General features: G+C 32.5%; 1 protein-coding gene across 1 annotated transcript; it reads right to left on the reverse strand.

The window, feature by feature from the left end:
- Positions 1–4586: 4586 nt before the first annotated feature.
- Positions 4587–12978, reverse strand: LOC136223382 (fatty acyl-CoA reductase 3-like). The gene is made up of 10 exons (XM_066011337.1): positions 12823–12978; positions 11382–11485; positions 10143–10345; positions 9944–10044; positions 8749–8941; positions 7470–7631; positions 7301–7382; positions 5613–5879; positions 4940–5067; positions 4587–4842 (listed from the first exon to the last, which is right to left on the reverse strand). Exons 1-10 carry the CDS (start codon positions 12899–12901, stop codon positions 4683–4685), a joined length of 1479 nt encoding a protein of 492 aa, XP_065867409.1. The 5' UTR covers positions 12902–12978; the 3' UTR covers positions 4587–4682.
- Positions 12979–21624: the final 8646 nt, after the last annotated feature.

Consider the following 21624-nt stretch of genomic DNA (forward strand, 5'->3'; position numbering starts at 1 on the left):
CGGAGTCGTGCTTAGCTTCTCCTTAATCAATGCAAAACTACCCTCTTGTTCGTCGTCCCATTTGAAGCCTCTTTCCTTCTTCAAACACTCGGTCAATGGTGCTACAATAGCGCTGGAATTTCGGATGAACCGCCTATAGAATATGGCTAGCCTGTGGAAGCTTCTAATGTCCCCAATGTTCTTTAGAGTCGGCCACTCCCGGATAGCCCGTACCTTCTTTTCATCAACCTGGATTCCATCCCCACTCACAACATACCCGAGGAACACAAGACTCTCCATCACAAAATCGCACTTCTTTGTGTTAGCAAATAGTTGGTTCTCCCAGAGTAGTCTCAACACGGCGCTCAAGTGCTCCAGATGCTCTTCCAATGTCCTACTATGGATGATGATGTCATCGAAATAAACCACAATGAACTTCCCAATCACCGGCCGAAGGACTTTATTCATCAATCTCATAAAAGTGCTCGGTGCATTGGTCATCTCAAAAGGCATCACTAGCCATTCATATAGTCCATCCCGCATTTTAAAAGCGGTTTTCCATTCAACCCCGGCTCTAATCCGGATTTGGTGATACCCACTCCTCAAGTCAATCTTGAAAAACACCTTAGAACGACCCAATTGATCTAGCATATCATCTAGTCGGGGTATGGGAAACTTATATCAAATGGTAATCTTGTTGATGGCTTTACTATCCACACACATCATCCATGAACCATCTTTCTTCGGGGTTAATAATGCAGGAACCGCACATAGGCTCATTATCTCTCTTACGTACCCCATCCTCACTAATTCTTCCACCTTCTCCCGCATAACCTCACTCTCTTTTGGGCTCATTCGGTAGCAGTGTTCTAAAAATCGGCTAAGGCGGTCGCCTATGGAGGATTTTTAGAACACCGTCCCGATTTTCACAAATCAGGCGGCATAAATCAGTTGACCGATTTTTGACCTCCTAGGCGGTCTCAGGCGGTCCTATGCGGGTCTAGGCGATCCTAGGCGGCATTTTTGAAAAAATTGGTCCTTAATAATTTAAAAAATTATTAAATAACAAAAAATACAAAAAAAAACCTTAAACTATTAAATTTATTTTTAAGAATATTAAATTTATTGTATTTTTACACATTTTGTTATAAATGTTATTTTATTGATCTATTTGTTATTTTTTAAGGACATTAATGTAAATAATATTAAGATATGTATGTTTTTCTATCCTAAATATTTTCTATTATTATTTTTACATAGTATAATTCATATATTAATTGTATTTATATAATACTTTATTTAATAAAAAATAAATAAATACAAAAAATACAAATCTGATTAATCATGATTAATCCCCGATTAATTAGTAAGGGCTCTGTCCGCCCGACTAGCACTTAGCGTCTTTTATAACCTTGTTCGGTAGTGAGGAAGACTAGGCAAGCTAGCTCCCGACACTAAATCAATTTGGTGCTGAATTTCCCTTAGAGGCGGTAACCCGTGGGGTAACTCTTCCGGAAACACATCACGAAATTCATTAAGCATTCTCCCCACTTCATCCAGAACTTCTCCCCCTCAATCTTCCACATCACACAGCTGTCCACTAACATTCACCATCACCATATAAACCATTTGGCTTTCCTCACACTCATTGATAAACGACTTGTGAGTAGGACAGACGATCAATGTGGCCCTTTCTTTAGTCTTAAGCTCTCCCCCAATTAGGGTAAGCATGTATTGTATCCCACTCTTCACAAACCGATAGGTGCTCTTCCTTCCCACGTGAGTAGCATCACGGTCAAATTGCCAAGGGCGTCCTAAAAGTAGGTGGCAAGCGTCCATCTCAACGACGTCACAATAGACCTCATCCCGGTACTCCCTAATTTCAAGAAGTACCCTACACCTTTGGGTCACATTTATCTCCCCCACATTCTTGATCCACCCCATACTATAGGGGGTTTGGGTGACTCTCCATAGTCAATCCGAACTTCTTAGCCGCCACATCACTTATAATATTCTCTTAGCTCCCACTATCGATAATCACATTGCACTTCACCCCCTTGCACGAGACAACGTGTGCAAAAGAGTTGGTGTCTTTGATCCTCCTCCGTTCTATTAGAGACAAATAATCTCCTTACCACATGGATGGCACGGTCATCGTCATAAGCCCCCTCATCCTCGTCCTCAATGAGCTCACAAAACACATCATCATCTTCGTCATAGTCCTCTTCATATCTCTCAACTACATTGGCACTTTTTCTCTTGGGACATTCATTGGAACGATGACCCGACTCATTGCATCGAAAACACTTGAACGAAGCCGATTTTGCATAGGGGTTATTACTTAGTTATCATTTGATTTGTTTTTATTTTTTATTCCATTTAGCCCAAAAAATGTCATTATCAATAATATAAATAAATCCTAATAAACTTTAAAAAACAATATATATATATATATATATATATATATATATTTAAAATATTAAATAATTAATTTATTATTAGAAGAATTAACGGGGTAAAATGTATATTTATCATGATTAGACACATATATAATGACAATTATTATAGGTCGCAATTTATAATTTTTAATGATGAAGTAAATTTTAATATGACAAAACTTTTGATTTTGCATGACAATAATAACATCATTAAAATTAGGTACTATATTGACATTTGTCACAATACTTTGTACTTTTTGGGACGAAATATGAATTCATCATTTAAAGGTTTACATATAATGACAAAACACAATTTTCAGTGATAAAAATATTTACTAATTATGACGAAATAAATGTCACAAAAACTGAAAATTATTATGACATGTTCATATTTTGTCACATAAAAACAAATTGTAAGTGACCAAATTCAAAATTATCACATGTACATAATACCACGCTCATACGGTCACAAATGTTGTGATGAATAAATTTCGTCATCTATTATTTATTGTGATGAAAAATCAACTTTTAATGAAAATTATCGTGCGTCAAGAAATGATGGATTTCTTGTAGTGAACGCCTTCTTCTTTTTCGAGATACACAAACATTACAGAACGTACATAGAAGTTCTGCCAAAAAAAAATTGTGTTCTCTTGCCAATATTTTGTGTTGCTTTCTCCCTCTTTGTTCTTCGGTTCCATTCTATTCTGGTGATAACATTTGCACTCGGTTGTATTCGGCCAGTAAAGTTATTGTATTTTGGGAGGCGATTGTCAACAGTGGAGAAATTATGTGTTTTTTTTTTTTGCAATTTCATATTATTAACAAAAATAATAGTGTTATTTCATAACACTGTCTCTTGGAATTGATATTACTTCTAACACAGTGAAAAAAATCAAGAAAGTATCTCGTGTTTTACATGAGATCAAAGATACGTGTACATATGAAATATTTTCTATTATTTTTTATTATTGTTTTTGTTCATGTATATGATGAGGGCGTCCTTTCCCTAAGCCCGAGCCCAGAACCACGAGGAGGAACACGAGAGAATCCATCGAAGGAGGGCGAAAACCAAGACAAACTAGAGAGCACGCGGGGCGTGCCTAACAAGACGCGAGGTGTGGCGAGTCCCGTTTTCGAAGGAGGGCCAAGGAACTCAAGGACGCGGGGCGTCCCCATTGGTACGCGGGGCGCATGTGGCAGCTTCGAGCGAGAATCAGCTCAGGAGGTCAAGTATGCGGGGCGTACGCCTAGGACGCCACGCGTAGAGTCCAACCCACAGAGCCACCAAGTTCAGGAGCTCAACTACGCGGGGCGTAGTCCCGAAGATGCCACGCGTAAGGACCCTCATCGAGCGTCCCCAAGCCCAGAGACTCAAACACGCGGGGCGTAACTCCTGGGGCGCGGGACGTACTCTACTGGAAGAATACTTTTCCTCCAAATTCTTACCAAGAGGGGACCATTGCTGTTGGTGTTATTTACTGTTTTGCCACCAACCCCTTATTACTAAACTACCATGGACTCTTTCTTTTCCTATCCTACCCTTATTCACATGTTTTGCCCAAAACCCTATTCATGGGTTTTTAGTCTTTTCTCTTCTTATTTGGGAGAGTATTTAAACTCTCTTCTTTGTAATGTTTCACAACTTTTGATTAATTAAACTAAAAGCCTCCATTGGAGCTTAGATTTTCAATCTTTGAGTTTACTCAACCTTCTAGTTTGAGCTAGAGAAGATTGCATTCTTTGTTGGTTTACGATTAAAACCTCCAGTCGATTTCAATCTACATCAGTATATGTATATATATAGTTATTTTTTATTTGGTATTGATATAACGCACACATGGAATGAAAATAACGAGATCCATGACTGCGTAGAATATAATTATAGATAGGAGTAAAATTGGTTCACTTATAAGCGATAGAAATATATTTACGCAATTTATAACTTTATGGATGAAATTACTCTTAGATGTTACCATTAAAGTTTTGAGAATCAAGTATATGTTATGCAAATCTAATTCAATATTAATAATCTAAGTTTATATAAATCATAGGAATACATACATATCTATATCTATAGTATTTTTTTAAAATTAATAATATCCTAAGTTTCCAACATAGCCAAACTATATATCTGCCTTGATTAAATTAAGAAGTACAAATTACATAGTTAATTATATAAAATATATAAATAAGGAATTAATTTTCCCAATTTAATTGCCTACTCTTCAAGAACAACAATTGATTAATTAATCGATTAATTAATCATTTCATTACGTATTTAACAAGACCAGGAATATGAGCAGACATTATATAATCTTCCCAATTAATTTCAGTTGGATCGAATTTAAACATGTCTATCTCATCACTTGGACATGTTTCCCTTGCTAATTTCCTCAGCTTCTCTGAATTTGTGTCATCAAATCTAAAACAATTCAAAAACAATAATAATTAATTAGATAAATATAAACATAATTAAATGATAATTAATATGAATTTAATAATTTTAAAAAATTTCTTACATGCCCTCGAATAATAGATACGGTGTATAAAGTTCTATCAATCGCATCACCAATTTTAATTTGCGATCAAGATTTCTATACATTTCCTCGTATTTCTTCAGTACCACTGTGTTTGCCACTTGCAATGCCTGTAAATTATACAAAGATATATATATTTTTAAATATCTAACATTATTTAGTAAATTATACAAACAATATGATATTAGTATGTTTGAGCGTGGATCCTAGAAATACTAGATTATACCAAATATTCGAATAAAAGGATTTATAATTAAATTAAGTTGTTGACATTTTTTTTATCATATTTGGTCAAAAAAAGTCTAAATCTTTTCCCACGAATATCTGGTATAATCCAGTATTCGAAGGATCTGTGCCATGGAAATAGGAAATTTCTACTTTGGCTGGGCTCAGATCCTGAAAATACTAGATTGGACCAAATATCTGAGTAAAAAGATTCATAATTAGATCAAATTGTTGACTTTTTATCATATTCAGTCAAAAAGTCATAAGTTTGATCAAATTTTAGATATTCAATCTAAGCTAGTACCCGAACTATCTATATCCAGCCCTAATTGACAACTCTAAGAGTTGTCCAAACCCCTCCCAGAATAGATCCCGGTGATTGGAAACAAAAAACGGTAAATAAATAAATAAAGATGTAAAAAATGATTACCTTCAATGGGAGGAGATAACGAATAGTCATGTACATATGGAAGCTCGGTAGAGAATTAAAGAGAATTCCTTTGCCGATACGAACTTGACTTCCATCTTTGTTAATCCATGGATTTGCAGAGAAATAACGAAATGCATAGTCATGAAAATTTGAAAATCTCACTGGATTTCTTGATGATGATCCAATTTGATATATAATTTCTGAACATTTTTTTGATCTTGCCACCATAGCTAAAATTATCCCATTTATAACCATGTCTGATGGTATCTGTCATATAAAATATAAAATATATATCATTAATTTATTTATTTTCTAATTTAAATATCATATTAACTAATTAATACTGTATAGTATTCTTAAAAATATACTATATAATATACTAGTATATATGTCATAAATAAATATCTGTCATATTAAATACTACAAAATATCATTAATTTATTTTCTAATTTAAATATCATATTTCTTATATAAAAATTAAATATCATATAACAAATACTATATAGTATTCTTCAAAAAAAAAAAATACTATACATGTCATAAATAAATATCTGTCATATTAAATACAAAATATCATTAATTTATTTTTTATTTTTTAATATCATATAGTATTCTTAAAAAAAGGTAATACTATATAGTATATGTCATAAATAAATATCTGACATTCTTGTTGGGGTAATTCATGGCTCCTGATTTAAATTAATGTGTCTCCTAAATTTAAATTTTTTTACCTTTTTACATAAAAATATCTGAATTTTTTTAATTATTTTTTAGATAATGTATAGTTTTTTTATGGTTATTAAAGAGAATGAATTTAATTTCTACCTACATAAAATAATGTAATTAACCGGACGGTGTAATTTCTACCTATAATATAATCTTAAATCTACTATTTGAGACTGAAATTGCATATGAAAATAATTTATTTTTCGTTAATAAATTTTAAAATTGTACAATTGATAAATGTTATATCTACAATTTTATAGTTTTTTTTATGTAATATATTCTATTTCTTTTGTTGCAAAAAGTTTGGGATTGGAAGGATTGCCAGACAAGTCTCCGATATAGGGAAAGTCTCAAGATCGCAAAGAAGCTTATGAGATGGCTAACATATTTCTTCACTTCATCTACAAGACTCCAATATTAATAGCAGGAATTGATTCCAAGTAGAGTTCTACAAGAGTCAATTCCTTACCGAGCCAACCCTCATAAACGAACTTTACATTATCATTATTTTTTTTATTCATATCATCTTAAATTATAATCAAAATATTTAATTTATCCTCGCATAGAAAGATAATAAAGTTGTAAAGGATTAATTAAATTAGGGTAAAATAAGTATTTAATTATAATTTATGGTGATATAGATAAAAAATATTAATAATGTAATTAAATTTATCATCATTTAATAGTTTTTTATTGATTAATTTTACTTTAATATTAAACATATTAAAGAATGTTTTATATGATTTTTATGTGATTAATATTACAGTAATGTAAATTTCAAAAATGTTTTATATTAAAAAATAAAATTTAGAAACTATAATGAGAATAATGTTACAGTTAAGGAGCCATAAATAAAATTCAACATTAATGTATTATTATTATTATTATTATTATTATTATTATTATTATTATTATTATTATTATTATTATAGTTTAAATAGAAATTTTAAATAATAACTCACCACATCAAGAGTTGACTGTGGACTGGACAAGAAACATGTTATTTTTCCTTTCCCATAACCAGCAATTACACTATCAATTGTTCTGCAATAGAAATTCAATATGTTAGTGTTTTTTAATATATGTAGACGTATATTAAAGTTGTGAGAACGAGAAAAGTGAATTACTTACTTTATACCTTCAATCCAACCAGGAAAAGGTTCTTTATAAGTACTCGAAACCATGGTCGGACGAATAATAACAACAGGCAAAGTCTCTTTCAAGTGCACCAAAAGCATCTCTCCCATTGCTTTTGTGAAAACGTACGTGTTTGGCCATCCAAAAGTTCTTGCCCTATTCAAAGTAACACCACAAAGTATATTTAAAAAATTAAGTAAAAACGGATTTCATAAAATAAAAAGAAGAATCATCATCGTAACTAATTATAATATTAGTTTAAGGTTAATATATACCTAGCCACTCCAATTTACACCCAAAAGTTTAATGACCATTTAAGCTTTCAAAACGACTTTTTCATCTCCTTAACTTGTTTAAGCGGTCATGGCCCACGTGACAATACTACATACTTTTGTGTGCCACTAACAGTTTAAGCAAGTTGAGCGATAAAGAGATTGATTTAAACAAGTTGAGAGAGCGGAAAAATTGTTTCAACCAAATTGAGTTGATAGAAATGTAGTTTTAAACTTTTATAGCGTCATTAGGCGTTTAGTGGCAGATATTACATATGTATTAAGCCATTCTTTTAAGCATAATATAGTAAAGGCTTAATAAATATGCAACTCAACTTGCATCTAATACCTAATGACCTCCCGAAACATTAAAACGACTTTTCTGCTACCTCAACATGCTCAAAGTGACATTTCCGCCACTTCAACTTAGAACGATCTTCTCACCACGTCAACTTGTTTCAAACAACATTTCTAGCACCTCAACTTACTTAAATTTTGAGTGATACACACAGCGTACGGATAACGCCAAAGGTTGGCAGTGACCTTTCAAGCAAGTTGAGGTGGTGAAAATATCGTTTTGAAAGTTTGAGAAATCATTAGGGATTTGAATGCAAGTTAGAGGGATCATATATGTATTAAGTAGACTTATTCACGGGCCTAGATACCAACCAGGCTTAGGTAAGAAAATTTGACTTTAAATCCAATCTGACTCATCCCCTTAAAATCCGTTTATTTTATAAACGGACTTGGGATTTATAAAAATAGCACGAGCTGGCCCACCCTATTAATATTATAGTAGATTTATATATTTGATCTTTAAATCCGAACCCAACCTGACACAACCAGCCTAAGTTAACAACGAGCTGGCTCGACTAGACTTGGGCTGAACATTTTTAAATAAAAACATGTTGGGTCCGTCCCAACCCAGTCTAGTATTAAGCCTATAATTAGGATGATAATAATAATATTAGATATGATACTTTAATTAGGATGATAATTACCTTTCTAAACCAAAATCTTTCATGGCAGCTGAAATTGCTTTCTCAGAAACATCTTCAGAATGAAGTTGATCCAATTTTTCTTGAGCCAATTTTGTTTCAGTTTCAATAACTATTTTTTCTGTTCCCTTCTTTGCTTTACCCATTGAAAATGGCTTCTCTAATATTGTTCCACTATCTTCTCCACATACATAAGCTGAAAAAAAATTTATTAATTAATTATACAAAAAAATATAAAAATAAATTTTATGGTTTGATCGGTTTGTAAATACAGCCATTGTAGTTTAAAAGTTTGTAAATAAAGGTTCTGTGGTTTGTTATGTTTACAAACTCAGTCATTCGGTCAAAAAATATTATCGAAAATGGAGAGATTTAGAGCAATTAAAAAAACTGATTTTGCAAATTACTTAAAATATAAGGTCTGACTTTGCAAATTAATTAAACAACAAGTATTGTTTGAATGAAAATTGACTCGCATATCTTTTAACTGCAAATTTTATAAACTACAGAACCCTGTTTACAAACTTTTAAACTATAAAAACTGCCTTTGAAAATCCGTCAAACCAAATTATAATATTTTTCATATTGGAAAAATAATAAATTGTAGTTCATTAATTATTGAAAGATAATCATCACTTCATTTTTGTTTTTGTTTGGTTGATTTCTCCCCTAATTATTGAAATATCATTTCACAAAGATAATTATTGAAATATCATTTCATTTCATTACTATTGCTTTACCCTTTTTTTTTTGAAACATTAAAAACAAAGAAAACGTGAAAATGTGAACAAAGACATAATCAAAAGGTTTTCGATGGTCAGGATGCGTTAGCATCTCGTGCCTCGTCCACTGTCTCTAGACTCAAGTTCTTATAATTTTTTACGTTAAAAATATATTTTCGAGGTATCAAAAGAAAGTGTTAAAATTGCTCTAATTATTATTCTTCATGCAAATCACAATAAAATGTTAATTTTTCACAAATCAAAATAAGATTTTTATAATTTTTTATAGTCATATTAAACATATAAAAAATTGTTCTCGAAGCATTCAAAAGTGCAAACTTGCTCGTACGATTTTTTTTATCGTAAGAAACTTAATACATGCAGTTATAATTTATAAAAAAATCCAATATATCAAATTGAAATAATAATAATATAGTTAATGAGCATAATTCACGAGCGAAGTTCATAAAATATACCAGTAGATACGTGGACAAGCATCTGAATTTTTTGACATCTCTTTGCAAAGTTTACCACATTCACAGCTCCCATTGTATTTATTCCTAATGCAATCTCATATCTTCAAAAAAAAAAAAAGTTAATCAATAATTAATTATTATAATTAAGGTAATTAAGAAAAATAATTACAAATTAACTTAATTAATTAAATAATTATACCTTTCATCAAAGTTGGTTGTGGCAGCAAAATTCAACACAAAATCAACTTGTTCCCACAATTTTTCTCTTAGAATTGAATCTTCAATTCCTAAATGTTCATAAGAAATATCTCCAGGAATTGGAGACATTTTTTCTGATACAAAGGAATTTATATTTTCTGCATATTTTTCCTTGATCACTCTGAATAATTCCTTTCCTATGATCTACAAAAAATCAAACATAAAAAATAATCAACAAAATAATATTAAAAAACGGGGAAAAAACGCGAAAAATAAAAAAAAACGGTAAAAAAAACGGAAAAACCCCATAAAACTGAGAGGAAAACGATAAATTGGCACCATACCCATTTGGCTTCCCAAACTAAAACTTCAATAGTCATAGTTTCTCATTTTAGTATAGGATAAAGACTCAATTGATGATTTTTGTTATTTCAGGGATCAAATTAATGATTTTGATAATTTAAGGTCTTAATTGACTTAGAAGTATTAGTTTAGGGAGTCAAATTAATGTTATGCCCGATATTCCCAAACTAAAACTTCAATAGTCACCGTTTTTTTATTTTAGTATAGGATAAGGACTCAATTGATAAGTTTTATTTAGTTCAGGAATCAAATTGATAATTTTGATAGTTTAAGGTCCTAATTGACTTAGAAGCATTAGTTTAGGGAGTCAAATGAATGTTATACCCGATAAAATTTACAGGTTAGATAATTTATTAGTCATCTCCTTTCAATGTTTTAATCCTCCTATTTTGAAAAACACACCCTCTTTTGTTACTAACCTTTTGACAATTCTGTGTATTTTTTCTTTAGATTTTTAACCGTTAGACAAACAGAAAATAACATAGTAACACGATCGTTTTCTATCGCACTATGACTATCTTGAAAGTTAAGATATAGTTTAAAATCTAAAAAAATAGACAAAATGACCTAAGGATTAACGGTAACAAAAGATAGTGATCTTATAATTTTAAAATAGGAAAACTAAACAGTGAGTTACGTAAAAAAAATATGGACTAATATCTTTTTATCCAAGTTTATACTATAAATTATAAATATTTTCGGAGTTACTGTTTCAAGTTTATAATATAAATAATAAATTTATTTAGTCATTCAATGGTCCATTTAAATACGACAAACACTACTGTTCGTAGTTAATTAATACTCCTCATTATAGCTTTTTCTAATGGGAATTTTTTTTTTTTTTTACAAACTCAACATGCATTATATATATATTTACCTCGTCTTGAAGTCGTTCAGCGGCAGATTCAGCATCAGAAGCTCGTACAAGGAGATAAAATTTCTTCACGTTAGGTTGAACTCTTAATATTTTCTCCACAAAAACTGCACCAACATAAACAAACAAACAAAAAGTTTAATAATCATGAATTTCATTAGAAATATTTCTCGTAAAAATTATCACGTCTCTTTTATACAACCGACTTCGCACGTCGGGTTAAGATTGATATCACTATTAGGTGTTATCGAGTGTTCTCATCCCAAAATCTAGTTCAAACGATAATTTTTTTCTCACACTTATCAATTAAATACCGGATCCTTCCACAACCGATGTGGGCAAACCCGAAAATCTCCCCCTCGGGTTAAGATTGAGACAACATAAACCTCCCTAATAAGGTGGTTCTAATACCATTGTAAGGTGTTATCAAGCGGTCTGACCTGAAAACTAGCTCAAACGACAAGGTTTCTCTTTTGCACTAATCAATCTAGCTAACACCACCCGTTCTTTCTACAACCGATATAGGAATACCCGGCAAACTGAAAGGATGGACACATTAATTTACTTACTATTTGCAAGATAACAAGTTGCACTCCCTGAAAACTAGCTCAAACAATAAGGTTTCTTCCTCACGCTTATCAATCTAGCTAATACCCGTTATTTCTACAACCGATATGAAAAAACCCGACAACCTGAACGGAAAGAAAGCACTAATTCACTTCCACTTTGCAAGATAACTAGTTGCACACCCCGAAAACTACCTCAAACGACAATGTTTCTCTCTCACGCTTATCAATCTAGCTAACACCTGTTACATCTACAACAATTATAGAAAAACCCGACAACCAAAAAGAAGATACGCATTAATTTACGTACTCTTTACAACATAACAAGTTGCACCCCCATCCCCTCCCCCGAAAACTAGCTCAAACGACAAGGTTTCTCCCCCGTTACATCTACAACCGACATGAAAAACCTCGAAAACTGAAAAGAAGATACGCATTAATTTACTTACTCTTGACAACATAACAAGTTGCACCCCCCCCCCCCCTCCCCTCCCCTCAAACTAGCTCAAACGACAAGGTCTCTCCCCCGTTATTTCTACAACGGATATGAAAAAACCCGAAAACCGAAAAGAAGATACGCATTAATTTACTTACTCTTTACAACATAACAAGTTGCACCCCCCCTCCCCTCCCCCGAAAACTAGCTCAAACGACAAGGTTTCTCCCCCGTTATTTCTACAACCGATATGGAAAAACCCGAAAACTGAAAAGAAGGTACGCATTAATTTACGTACTCTTTACAACATAACAAGTTGCACCCCCCTCCCCTCCCCCGAAAACTAGCTCAAACGACAAGGTTTCTCACCCGTTCTTTCTACAACCGATATTAAAACCCAAAAACCGAAAACCGAAAAGAAATGAAGCATTAAATTACTTACTCTTAGCAAGATAACCAGTTGCACCAGTGATTAAAATGGTCTTGTTTTCAAACAACTGAATGATGCTTCCAAACTCCATTTTTGCAGACTTGATTTGAGATTTTTTTGCTGAGATTTGGGGGTTTTTTCTTTGATTTTGAATTTGATTTGGTGAGAATGTTAATATGTGAAATGAAGAAGTATTCGGAAGGCTCCATTCTTATAGAGGAAGAAACCCAAGAAAAATGGTCAACTACTCGTAGGTTTAGTCATTAGTACAGCTTACCGACCAATCTTAATTACTCATACCAGGTGGCATTTAATGATAGGTTGGTTACACTTCTGTCTTGTTTTTTCTCTCGTTAATAAATTTTCTTTTGCCTTAATACATCATTTGCCTCCTCAGCTTGTTCAAAAAGATTGGTAGGCCTCTTCAACTTTCAAAGTGTCTCGATAGCTTCCTGAATTTGCATAAAATATTTAGTTAGCTCCTTAAAATTGTATAAAATGTAATCAATTGATTACTCGATTGTAAAAAAATAAGTTAAATGCGGAAGATGTATTCCACGTGTCTTAGAATGTTATTACATAATTCAAGAATAAAGTAAAAATGAAGTTATTACTTACTCAACTATAAACCTTGTATTCTCTAATATTACAATCGTAATACCCCGATCTTAATTGTTTTACTTTTTTTAAGACGTGTGCAGTACATTTTCCGTATTTAACTTACTTTTTTACAATCGAGTGATCAATTGATTACATTTTATACAAGTTTAGAGGACTAACTAAACATTTTATATAAATTCAGGAGGCTATCGAGACACTTTGAAAGTTCAAGGGGCCTATCAACCTTTTTGGATAAGTTCAAGAGGCAAATGATGTATTAAGCCTTTTCTTTTTCTCTAACATTTTTTTTGGATAAATTTCAAATAAAATCCCTGTGGTTTCACTAATTTTCAGATAAAGGACTGTGGTTTATTTTTTTTGTCAAAGTAGGGAAATGAGGTTTTCAACTTTAGCAAAATAAAGACTTTTTCTATTGATAATATTAAAATCACCATTGACGACTTCAAAAATTGCATATTTTAAGAACTACTAATATTCTAAGCAACTTTAATTCTTCAACTTTTTTATTTTAAGATTATTTAGATGATGTTTGGTAAAGAGAGAGAAAGTTAATGTTTAGAGAGAGAAAGTTCCAAAAAAGATCATTTTCGAAAATCGAAAATGTAGCTCCATAAAAAAATATGATATTGAACAACTTTAATTCTTGAAAATTTTCATTTTCAGGTCGTTAAAGATGGTTTTAATAGCATTAATCCAAGTGCGAAACCTCAATCCTCGTTTTGACAAAAAGTAAACCACAGTCCTTTATCTGAAAGTTAGTAAAACCACAGGGATTTTATTTGAAATTTATTATTTTTTTTTTTTGAAAAGTTATGGTACTAGATCATTAATTTATACACATGATTGTTTTTCTTAAACATATGCCCATGATTGATCCACATCACAATTTATTATTTTATTGGGATACGGTCCAAATTTGGTTAATCGTTTTTTGAACTGCAAATTTACTTTCGTAACGTACTAGAAACATATTCAAGAGATTTTTTTGGTTAAAAGTTTTTTTAAGAGATTTTTATTCCATTCTCTAAAAATAAGGGTCATTTTGGTTATTTGTTATTTACGGTTGAAAAAAGTTACTAGTAGGGATTTGTAAAAAAAATCTAATTTTCGGGTATAAAAGATAAATAGAATTTCTAACAAACACCTAATATTCTCTATTTTGAAGTGAAAATATAAATAGGAGGAGAAAATTGAGTAAACAAACACCCTCTAATATAAACAGTGGACATAATATTTCTAACAATACTCATCATATTCACTCTTTATTTATTAAAAGTTGTGCGCAATGCACTTAAAGAAAAAGGAAAACCCTCAACCCACCCCACCCCATGTAATTCGAACCCATGACCTCTAGAGTCATAGGTAAGCTCTCAACCAACAAGCTAAGATGAGAGACTACTTATTAATAAATTATTAATAAAATAAAGAAATACTAATGTGCTGTTTGATAAAAGTGAAAATTAAGTGCTGAAAAAATAAGTACTGAATGTTAAGTGCTGAAAATATTGAATGATTTAATTTATATAAGTTGATAAAGTTTAACTTAAAATGTTAAGTTAAATATTTTGACTTATCAAAATAAGTGATTTTTAGCTTAATTAACTAATTTAAGTGGTGGAGAAACAACCGTTATCAAACGCACTTAAATTAAGTGTTTAACATATTATTTTAAGTAATTAAGTAGTTTATCAAACAAAGCCTAAGAGTTCCTCAATAATAGGGAAGATGAAGAGATTCTTAATGATTTGAGGGATCATTAAGAGACTATTGGAGTTGATTTTTAACTCTCTTCAATTTTTTACTTAAGAGTTCAACTAAAAATATGTTTCTTCGCTATTATTGAGGAACTCTTTTCCCTCCTTATTCCGTTCTTATTTTATTTTTTGGTAAATAATTTATTATTCACTACATTTTTACCTAACATTTTAGTCCTTAACTTTTGTTCTATTTAACAATTTAATCCATTAAATATTTGAATGAGTAAACAGTTTAATCCCTCGTAAAAGATCAATGTCCTAATTTATTATTGTACATCTATTAGTAATTGGTTAAGTTTTACCTAACATGATTACAAAAATAACCAGTCAAATCTCCTAAACAAAAAGATAATCAGCTAATTACCCCCCCCCCCCCCCCCCCCTCTCCCATTAGACACGTGCTAATATTCGGTTGGTTTTGGAACCTTCAGACTACAACGATGTCAGATGGTGTACCCTGCCATATAGTAAACGTCTTGCTAGATGTCATCGTTCGATTGGTCCTAAGACCGTCAGAATGTTATAACGTCAGGTGGTGCACTCTGTCAGGTAACAAATTGTCCTTTATGTAACCACCTCCTGTAATCTGGGGGCTCTCCTTCCACCGTACGGATACTGGGACGAGGTAATTTTGTATAAATTTTCATTTAATTTATTTTCCAAATTAATTTGAAACATTGATGACTTAAAAGGGTGATTAGTTTAACTAATTTAAGTAAAATTGATGCTTGATGATTGTCATAATTAGAATTAATTCTGGTTGGTGTAAAAAGTGGGGTAATTGTCTGTCCTCATGTTAATTACATCTGCTGCTACAGTCTTATTAAAGTTTATTTAATATTATTTTACAAATTTAGTTGTAAAAATTTATTGTTGGATGTGAATATTTAGATATTGGAAGGTGTATTTTCCCCCTTCTGTGCTTCATTAAATAACAATAAATATGCAAAAATATCAAGCTACTTCACATGATTATACTCTTGTTAAGAAAAAATTAAATGTACTTAATTAATGGGCTTAATATATCGTTTCCCCCGAACTTATCCAAAAAACTTGATTGACATCTGGACGTTCAAAGTGTCTCGAACACCCCTGAACATAGTGATGGCAATGGATACTGTACTCGTAGATACCCACACTATCCAATCCTAATAGGACTACCCGTACAATGTATAAAAGGGTATGGGCAGTGATGGATCCATAATTCACTTTCTCTTATGATTTATGGGTGCTAAATTGATATTTTTGACATAGAAAATTAAAAACTCATATATAATTTCTATAGAATATTTAACGTTTTCTGGTAACCAGTGGATGCTCAAGCCCCCCACCCCTCTTTCCCACTAGGTATGGGACAGGTATGAGATCAAAATCATTACATGTTAGAGCAACTCTAGTGGGTGTTGCAAGCTTGTTGCTTGCAACACCCAACCACTAGAGTGCTTATTACAATTGTGTTCTCACAATTGGTAAGTTACCAAAAGATGTAACAAAGGAAAAGTGGGACCAAAACATTAAAAAATTAGTGAAAACATAAAATAGTGGCAGACAACCCTTGTTTTCTATTTTATTTTTATTTTTAAACCATCTACACTATATTTAATCCTTTTTTTATATATAAAAAAATCATTATTTTTTGTGGAGTGACTTTCAATTATAATGGTTTGTTTTTTGGAGTCTTCTTTTGCCTTAGGTGGCAGTGTTTGGGAGTTGCAACCAGTAATGGTGCTCTTAGGATAATGGGATGGATATAGGAATACCCCAAGTGTATCCGTTACCCGACATAACTTTTTTATATATTAAAAAAATATTATTATATTTTAGATGTAAAATGTGTGAATTGTACTCCTAACTTTTTGTTGTTCAACCATTGAGTAATATCATTAAACTACTTTATTCTTATTAATTAAGGTATAATTTGTACAATTTTTTTTATGGATGATTTATTAAATTGATACTTGGTTAAATTGGTAATGTTTTTTGTTTTATTTATTGATTCTTAACGGGTAAGCGTATCCGTATGTACCTGTGAATTAAATGGGACGGGTATGTGATGCAAAAAGTAACGGATAATGGAACAGATACGGGTAATTAAAAAATAAATGGGTAAGGGTTTGGGATTGACACTACTCACGGGCACCCTACTTATTGTCATCCCTACTCTGAACTTGCATAAAATATTCATTAGTCCCCTGAACTTGCGTAAAATATAATCAATTAATCACTCGGTTGAAAAAAAAAGTAAAACAATCAAGGTTGGGGTATATAGTTGTAATATCAGAGAATATAAGTTTTACAATTGAGGAAGTAAGAACTTCATTTTTAATCTATTCTGTGAATTATATAATAACACTATAAGGTACGTGCAATATTTCTTCTGTATTTAACTTACTTTTTTGCAACCAAGTGATTAATTGATTATATTTTACTCAAGTTCAAATAGATAACTGAATATTTTATGCAAGTTGATAGCTAACTGAATATTTTATGCAAGTTGATGGACTATCGAGATACTTTAAAAGTTAAAGGGGCCAATCAAAATTTTTGGACAAAGACTAATGATGTAATAAGTCTAATTAAAGCATGCGAATTAACATGTATTTGATAATAAAAAAAATGTGTGGAAAAGTGTGTGACAAAATGCCAAATTTGTTCACATGATTATATCAGTTAAGAAAAATTAAAATGTAATTAGTTAAAAAATTCCAATTAACATGTGTTTCATAAAAACAATTTAAAAAATGTGTTGGAATATAATTCATCCGTTTTCATAATAGATATTTTTTAGGAGGATGTACAAAAAAAAATTAAAAAATATTCTCTCCGTTTCTTTATTATATGATGTTTTATATTACTAATGCTGCACTTTTGATAATGTTTTCTCTAATTTATTCAGAAGATTTATGATAAGGGGATGTATAACTATTAATGGAAATGATCTTAATTAAGCTATACAAATTAAAAAGAGAAATAAGTTTTGCGTAGAAAGTAGAGATTTACATATGTCCCACGGTGAATCCCCTTCCTTGCGGGGATCCCTATTCACGTTTACAGATGTTCCAAAAACCTTATCCTCATCCTCCATTCCTCGTTTGCTATGGGGAATCACCATTTTTATGTTTAAAAAAATAGTAAAGTCTAAAACTTTTAAGTAGTAGCTAATAATACCAAGCATCAATAATCATTCTCAAATTTTCCAAACCACAAAAAACTAGAAATTGAATACAACCAATCCTCTAATTAAAATGTACTTAAATCATAAAAAAAAAAGTTAATTATCACAGGGAATAATTAGAGATTAACGGGGTGGGGATACCTTTCCCCATCTCCGTCGCATCCCTACCATGGAGGACAAAATTATCGCCATCCTTGTCTCATGGGATCCTTATTGGGGATTTTCCGTCCCTATCAGGACAGGTCACCGACGAGGACATGAAATTTCCGCCTCATTTACATCGCTATTTGTGTCATCCTCGTGTTTCCCCTAGAGATAGCCATGCCTTTCTTTGTTGAGATTTGTAGGTTTAAACGTCTGATTGATATTACTGTTTCAGTTCCCGATAGGAATGATCTTCCCATGATGATGTTGTATGCTAACGGCTTTTCCATGATTATGAATTCACAGTCTCCTTTCCATTTGATCTCATCGTCCCCAAACAAGAAAGCTAACACCATTTGGCCTATTATGGGGGATTTAATGCCCAGTTAAGCCCACCATGGGTGTATGCACTAGCTCTACCATGGAAAGTTTGTTTGTAGCTTGATGAACACATTCTCGGTGATCACGTTTACTGAGCTTCATGTATCCACTAGTATCATTTTGACTTGATATCTCGATTTTGGTCTTTAGGACTAGCACATCTACATGTGGGCTAAGGACGAGGCTTATTGAAGAAAATGATTTGTTTAATAGGTTATGCTCTTCTAGATTGGAGGCTCTAGCCTTCTCCTACATTACTTTTCCTGGGGATGTGTAATCTGGTCCACCAACAATTACATTGATGACCCATTTAAACCTTTTGGTTTTAACTTGGTCCCTTTCTCTTGTGAACTTTCTTTGGGATCAACTTTTTAGATGAAACGATCCAATTTGCCTTTTATGACCAACCTTTTGATTTCCCTAACCAATTCCATATAGCTCTATGTGTCTTGCCCATTGACTTTGTGGAATTTGCAATATGTTATTGGTTTTGATCATAATTCTCTCATGGTTTCTGCATGAGATATTTAATAACCCTCTTTATATTTCTCTTTTATACCTAAATAAGGATATCCTTTTTCGGGGCATTTAAGGGAGTCCATTGATGTGGTTGTTGTTTGCCTTTTTCTGTCATCTTGCCATTCTTCTTCGAAAATTCATTGCTAGATCTAGGATTTTTTCTTTCTCTTCTAGCCTTAGGCTCTTCTTTCCTATCAATCTCATCCAGTTCCACAAAAAGTTTTAGCTCTTTCAAGTTGGCTTTCTAAGGATTAACTTACCTCTTAACCACTCGCAAGTAATGTTTCATTTCATGGATTCTAGTGTTGTTACAAAATCGACTTTCTGAATGTTCAAGCACGTATTGTTGAATCTATATACATAATCTCTCAATGACTCCACTTACTTCTGGCGAAGATAATACATGGTCCTCTAAGCGGTGGATTGCAGGATGAATGTCGTGAACTTTGTGAAAAAATCCCTCTTCAATTGCTCCCTACTACAAATGGATCTTACATCTAAAGCCAGAAGGCAGCATGATGTTGGATCAATCAAGGTGGTTGAAAAAATTCTACACAAGGATGTCTCATTTGCTCCACATACTTCCATTAATTCCTTCTACTTCTCAATGGAAATTTGGGTTTGTGTCTCCTTTCTACTTTGGCGTGTTGGGTGATTCGAACCTTCTATCTCTCATCCAGTTCAAGATGTGGTATGCGAACGATGAATCTTGGCTAGTTAATAATGATTCATTCATGGCCACTATGTTCCTTCCCAAAGTCACAGTAATGACTTTATCCTATTGAGCCTCTAGAACTAATTACATAGGCACCACAATCTCTACTTCCTTCCTTATTTTCTCGGTCTATCGCTCGGCTCTTTACTCAAATCTAGATCTACAATGCATCTCTGACTTGATTTCTTGAACATGTTCAAATCATATTTCTCTCTCTCTCTCTCTCTCTCTCTCACGCGCATCTACCTATTTATTTCTAATATCAGACATATGCCTCATTCTGGTTTCTAGGCTTCTTTCTGTTTCACACCTACTAACAAGTTATATGTTTTTTTTTCAATCTCAGCATTTTTCTATGCTCGGTTCATGGGCATTCCCCCTTTTTAACCCTCGATCTGCATCACTATTTTTTTATTATCCAACCTATTACTTTGTTCTAGTTTCTATCTTTAACCTTTTGGAAGTCTAGTCTCAATACTGGGACTACTTTCCATAATAGACCCAAATCGTATCCCGAATATGAATCCTCCCTTAAACCCTTGTCCAATATATGAAGGAAAAAATGGACTATAACCAAACGAAGGGTTACCTGGGGGTGGCATCATTGGAAAGCCTCCATAGGGGTAACATATTGATAACATTTGAAATGATATCCAATGTGTAACATTGTAATAATACAAATAATAGAGGAGTCTCTAGCACTATAACTAGCCACGTGTAATAATGTAGAGATACGCCAGGATCCACAAAGAATGATACGCCAGGCGGATATACCGGGATCCATAAAGGAACTGGATACCTCACAGAGGTGATCCATGATCCGCCATCGTATCTTGTGGCGGGTAATACTTGAGGGAGTAACTGAATAAACATCTTCTATAAACGAATATGATTACATAGCTATTGAAAGGCATTGAATGAACATTTTAGATACAACTGTTCATCCCATTCTTCCTTAATGATAAAGTGTTATGAAAACCTATATAAATACTCCAACAATGGAAGCCAAAGGTACACTTACTAGCTCTAAAGCAATCTTGAGATTATTCTTATTATTCTCAAGTATTATACTGACTTTGGCATCAGAGTGTCCCATGTCGATCCTAATGGCACCTCATATGGAAGGTATGTCGACCAAGGAAGTTTCTATAGTTATCAACTGGTGTAGTGAGTGTGGAACTCTCAATTATTTAGAGTTCCACACAAATGGGTTACCAACTCTGCCTACAATTGGGATCACTTATGTTAACACCACAGGGATCCCATACCCTCTAACTACTGTGGTTACCACCATCTCAAATACCTAGAATATGCCAATTTCTCCCTTTTGTATTAATGATCTTGTCGTATAAGATGTACGAGATTCGTCTCTACAATCATTTTTGGACGAAATCAGAGTAGCTGTAGCACCTCACATGGGTCAAGAATCCACATATCGTATCATACAAATGTTGGGAAATTTGCCTACAAGGCCAAATGCGCCAGCTCTAGGACACAATCAC

Source organism: Euphorbia lathyris, chromosome 3, assembly GCF_963576675.1.
Source record: "Euphorbia lathyris chromosome 3, ddEupLath1.1, whole genome shotgun sequence".
Classification (NCBI taxonomy): domain Eukaryota; kingdom Viridiplantae; phylum Streptophyta; class Magnoliopsida; order Malpighiales; family Euphorbiaceae; genus Euphorbia; species Euphorbia lathyris.

Bases quoted from the DNA above. Each gene is read 5' to 3' on its own strand.
- LOC136223382 (XM_066011337.1), bottom strand. From the start codon at position 12,901: ATGGAGTTTGGAAGCATCATTCAGTTGTTTGAAAACAAGACCATTTTA. The intron at 11,486-12,822 runs GTAAGTAATTTA...ATGTTGGTGCAG, and splicing joins AACTGGTTATCTTGCTAAGA to TTTTTGTGGAGAAAATATTA. The intron at 4,843-4,939 runs GTAAGAAATTTT...GAATTGTTTTAG, and splicing joins TATCTATTATTCGAGGGCAT to ATTTGATGACACAAATTCAG.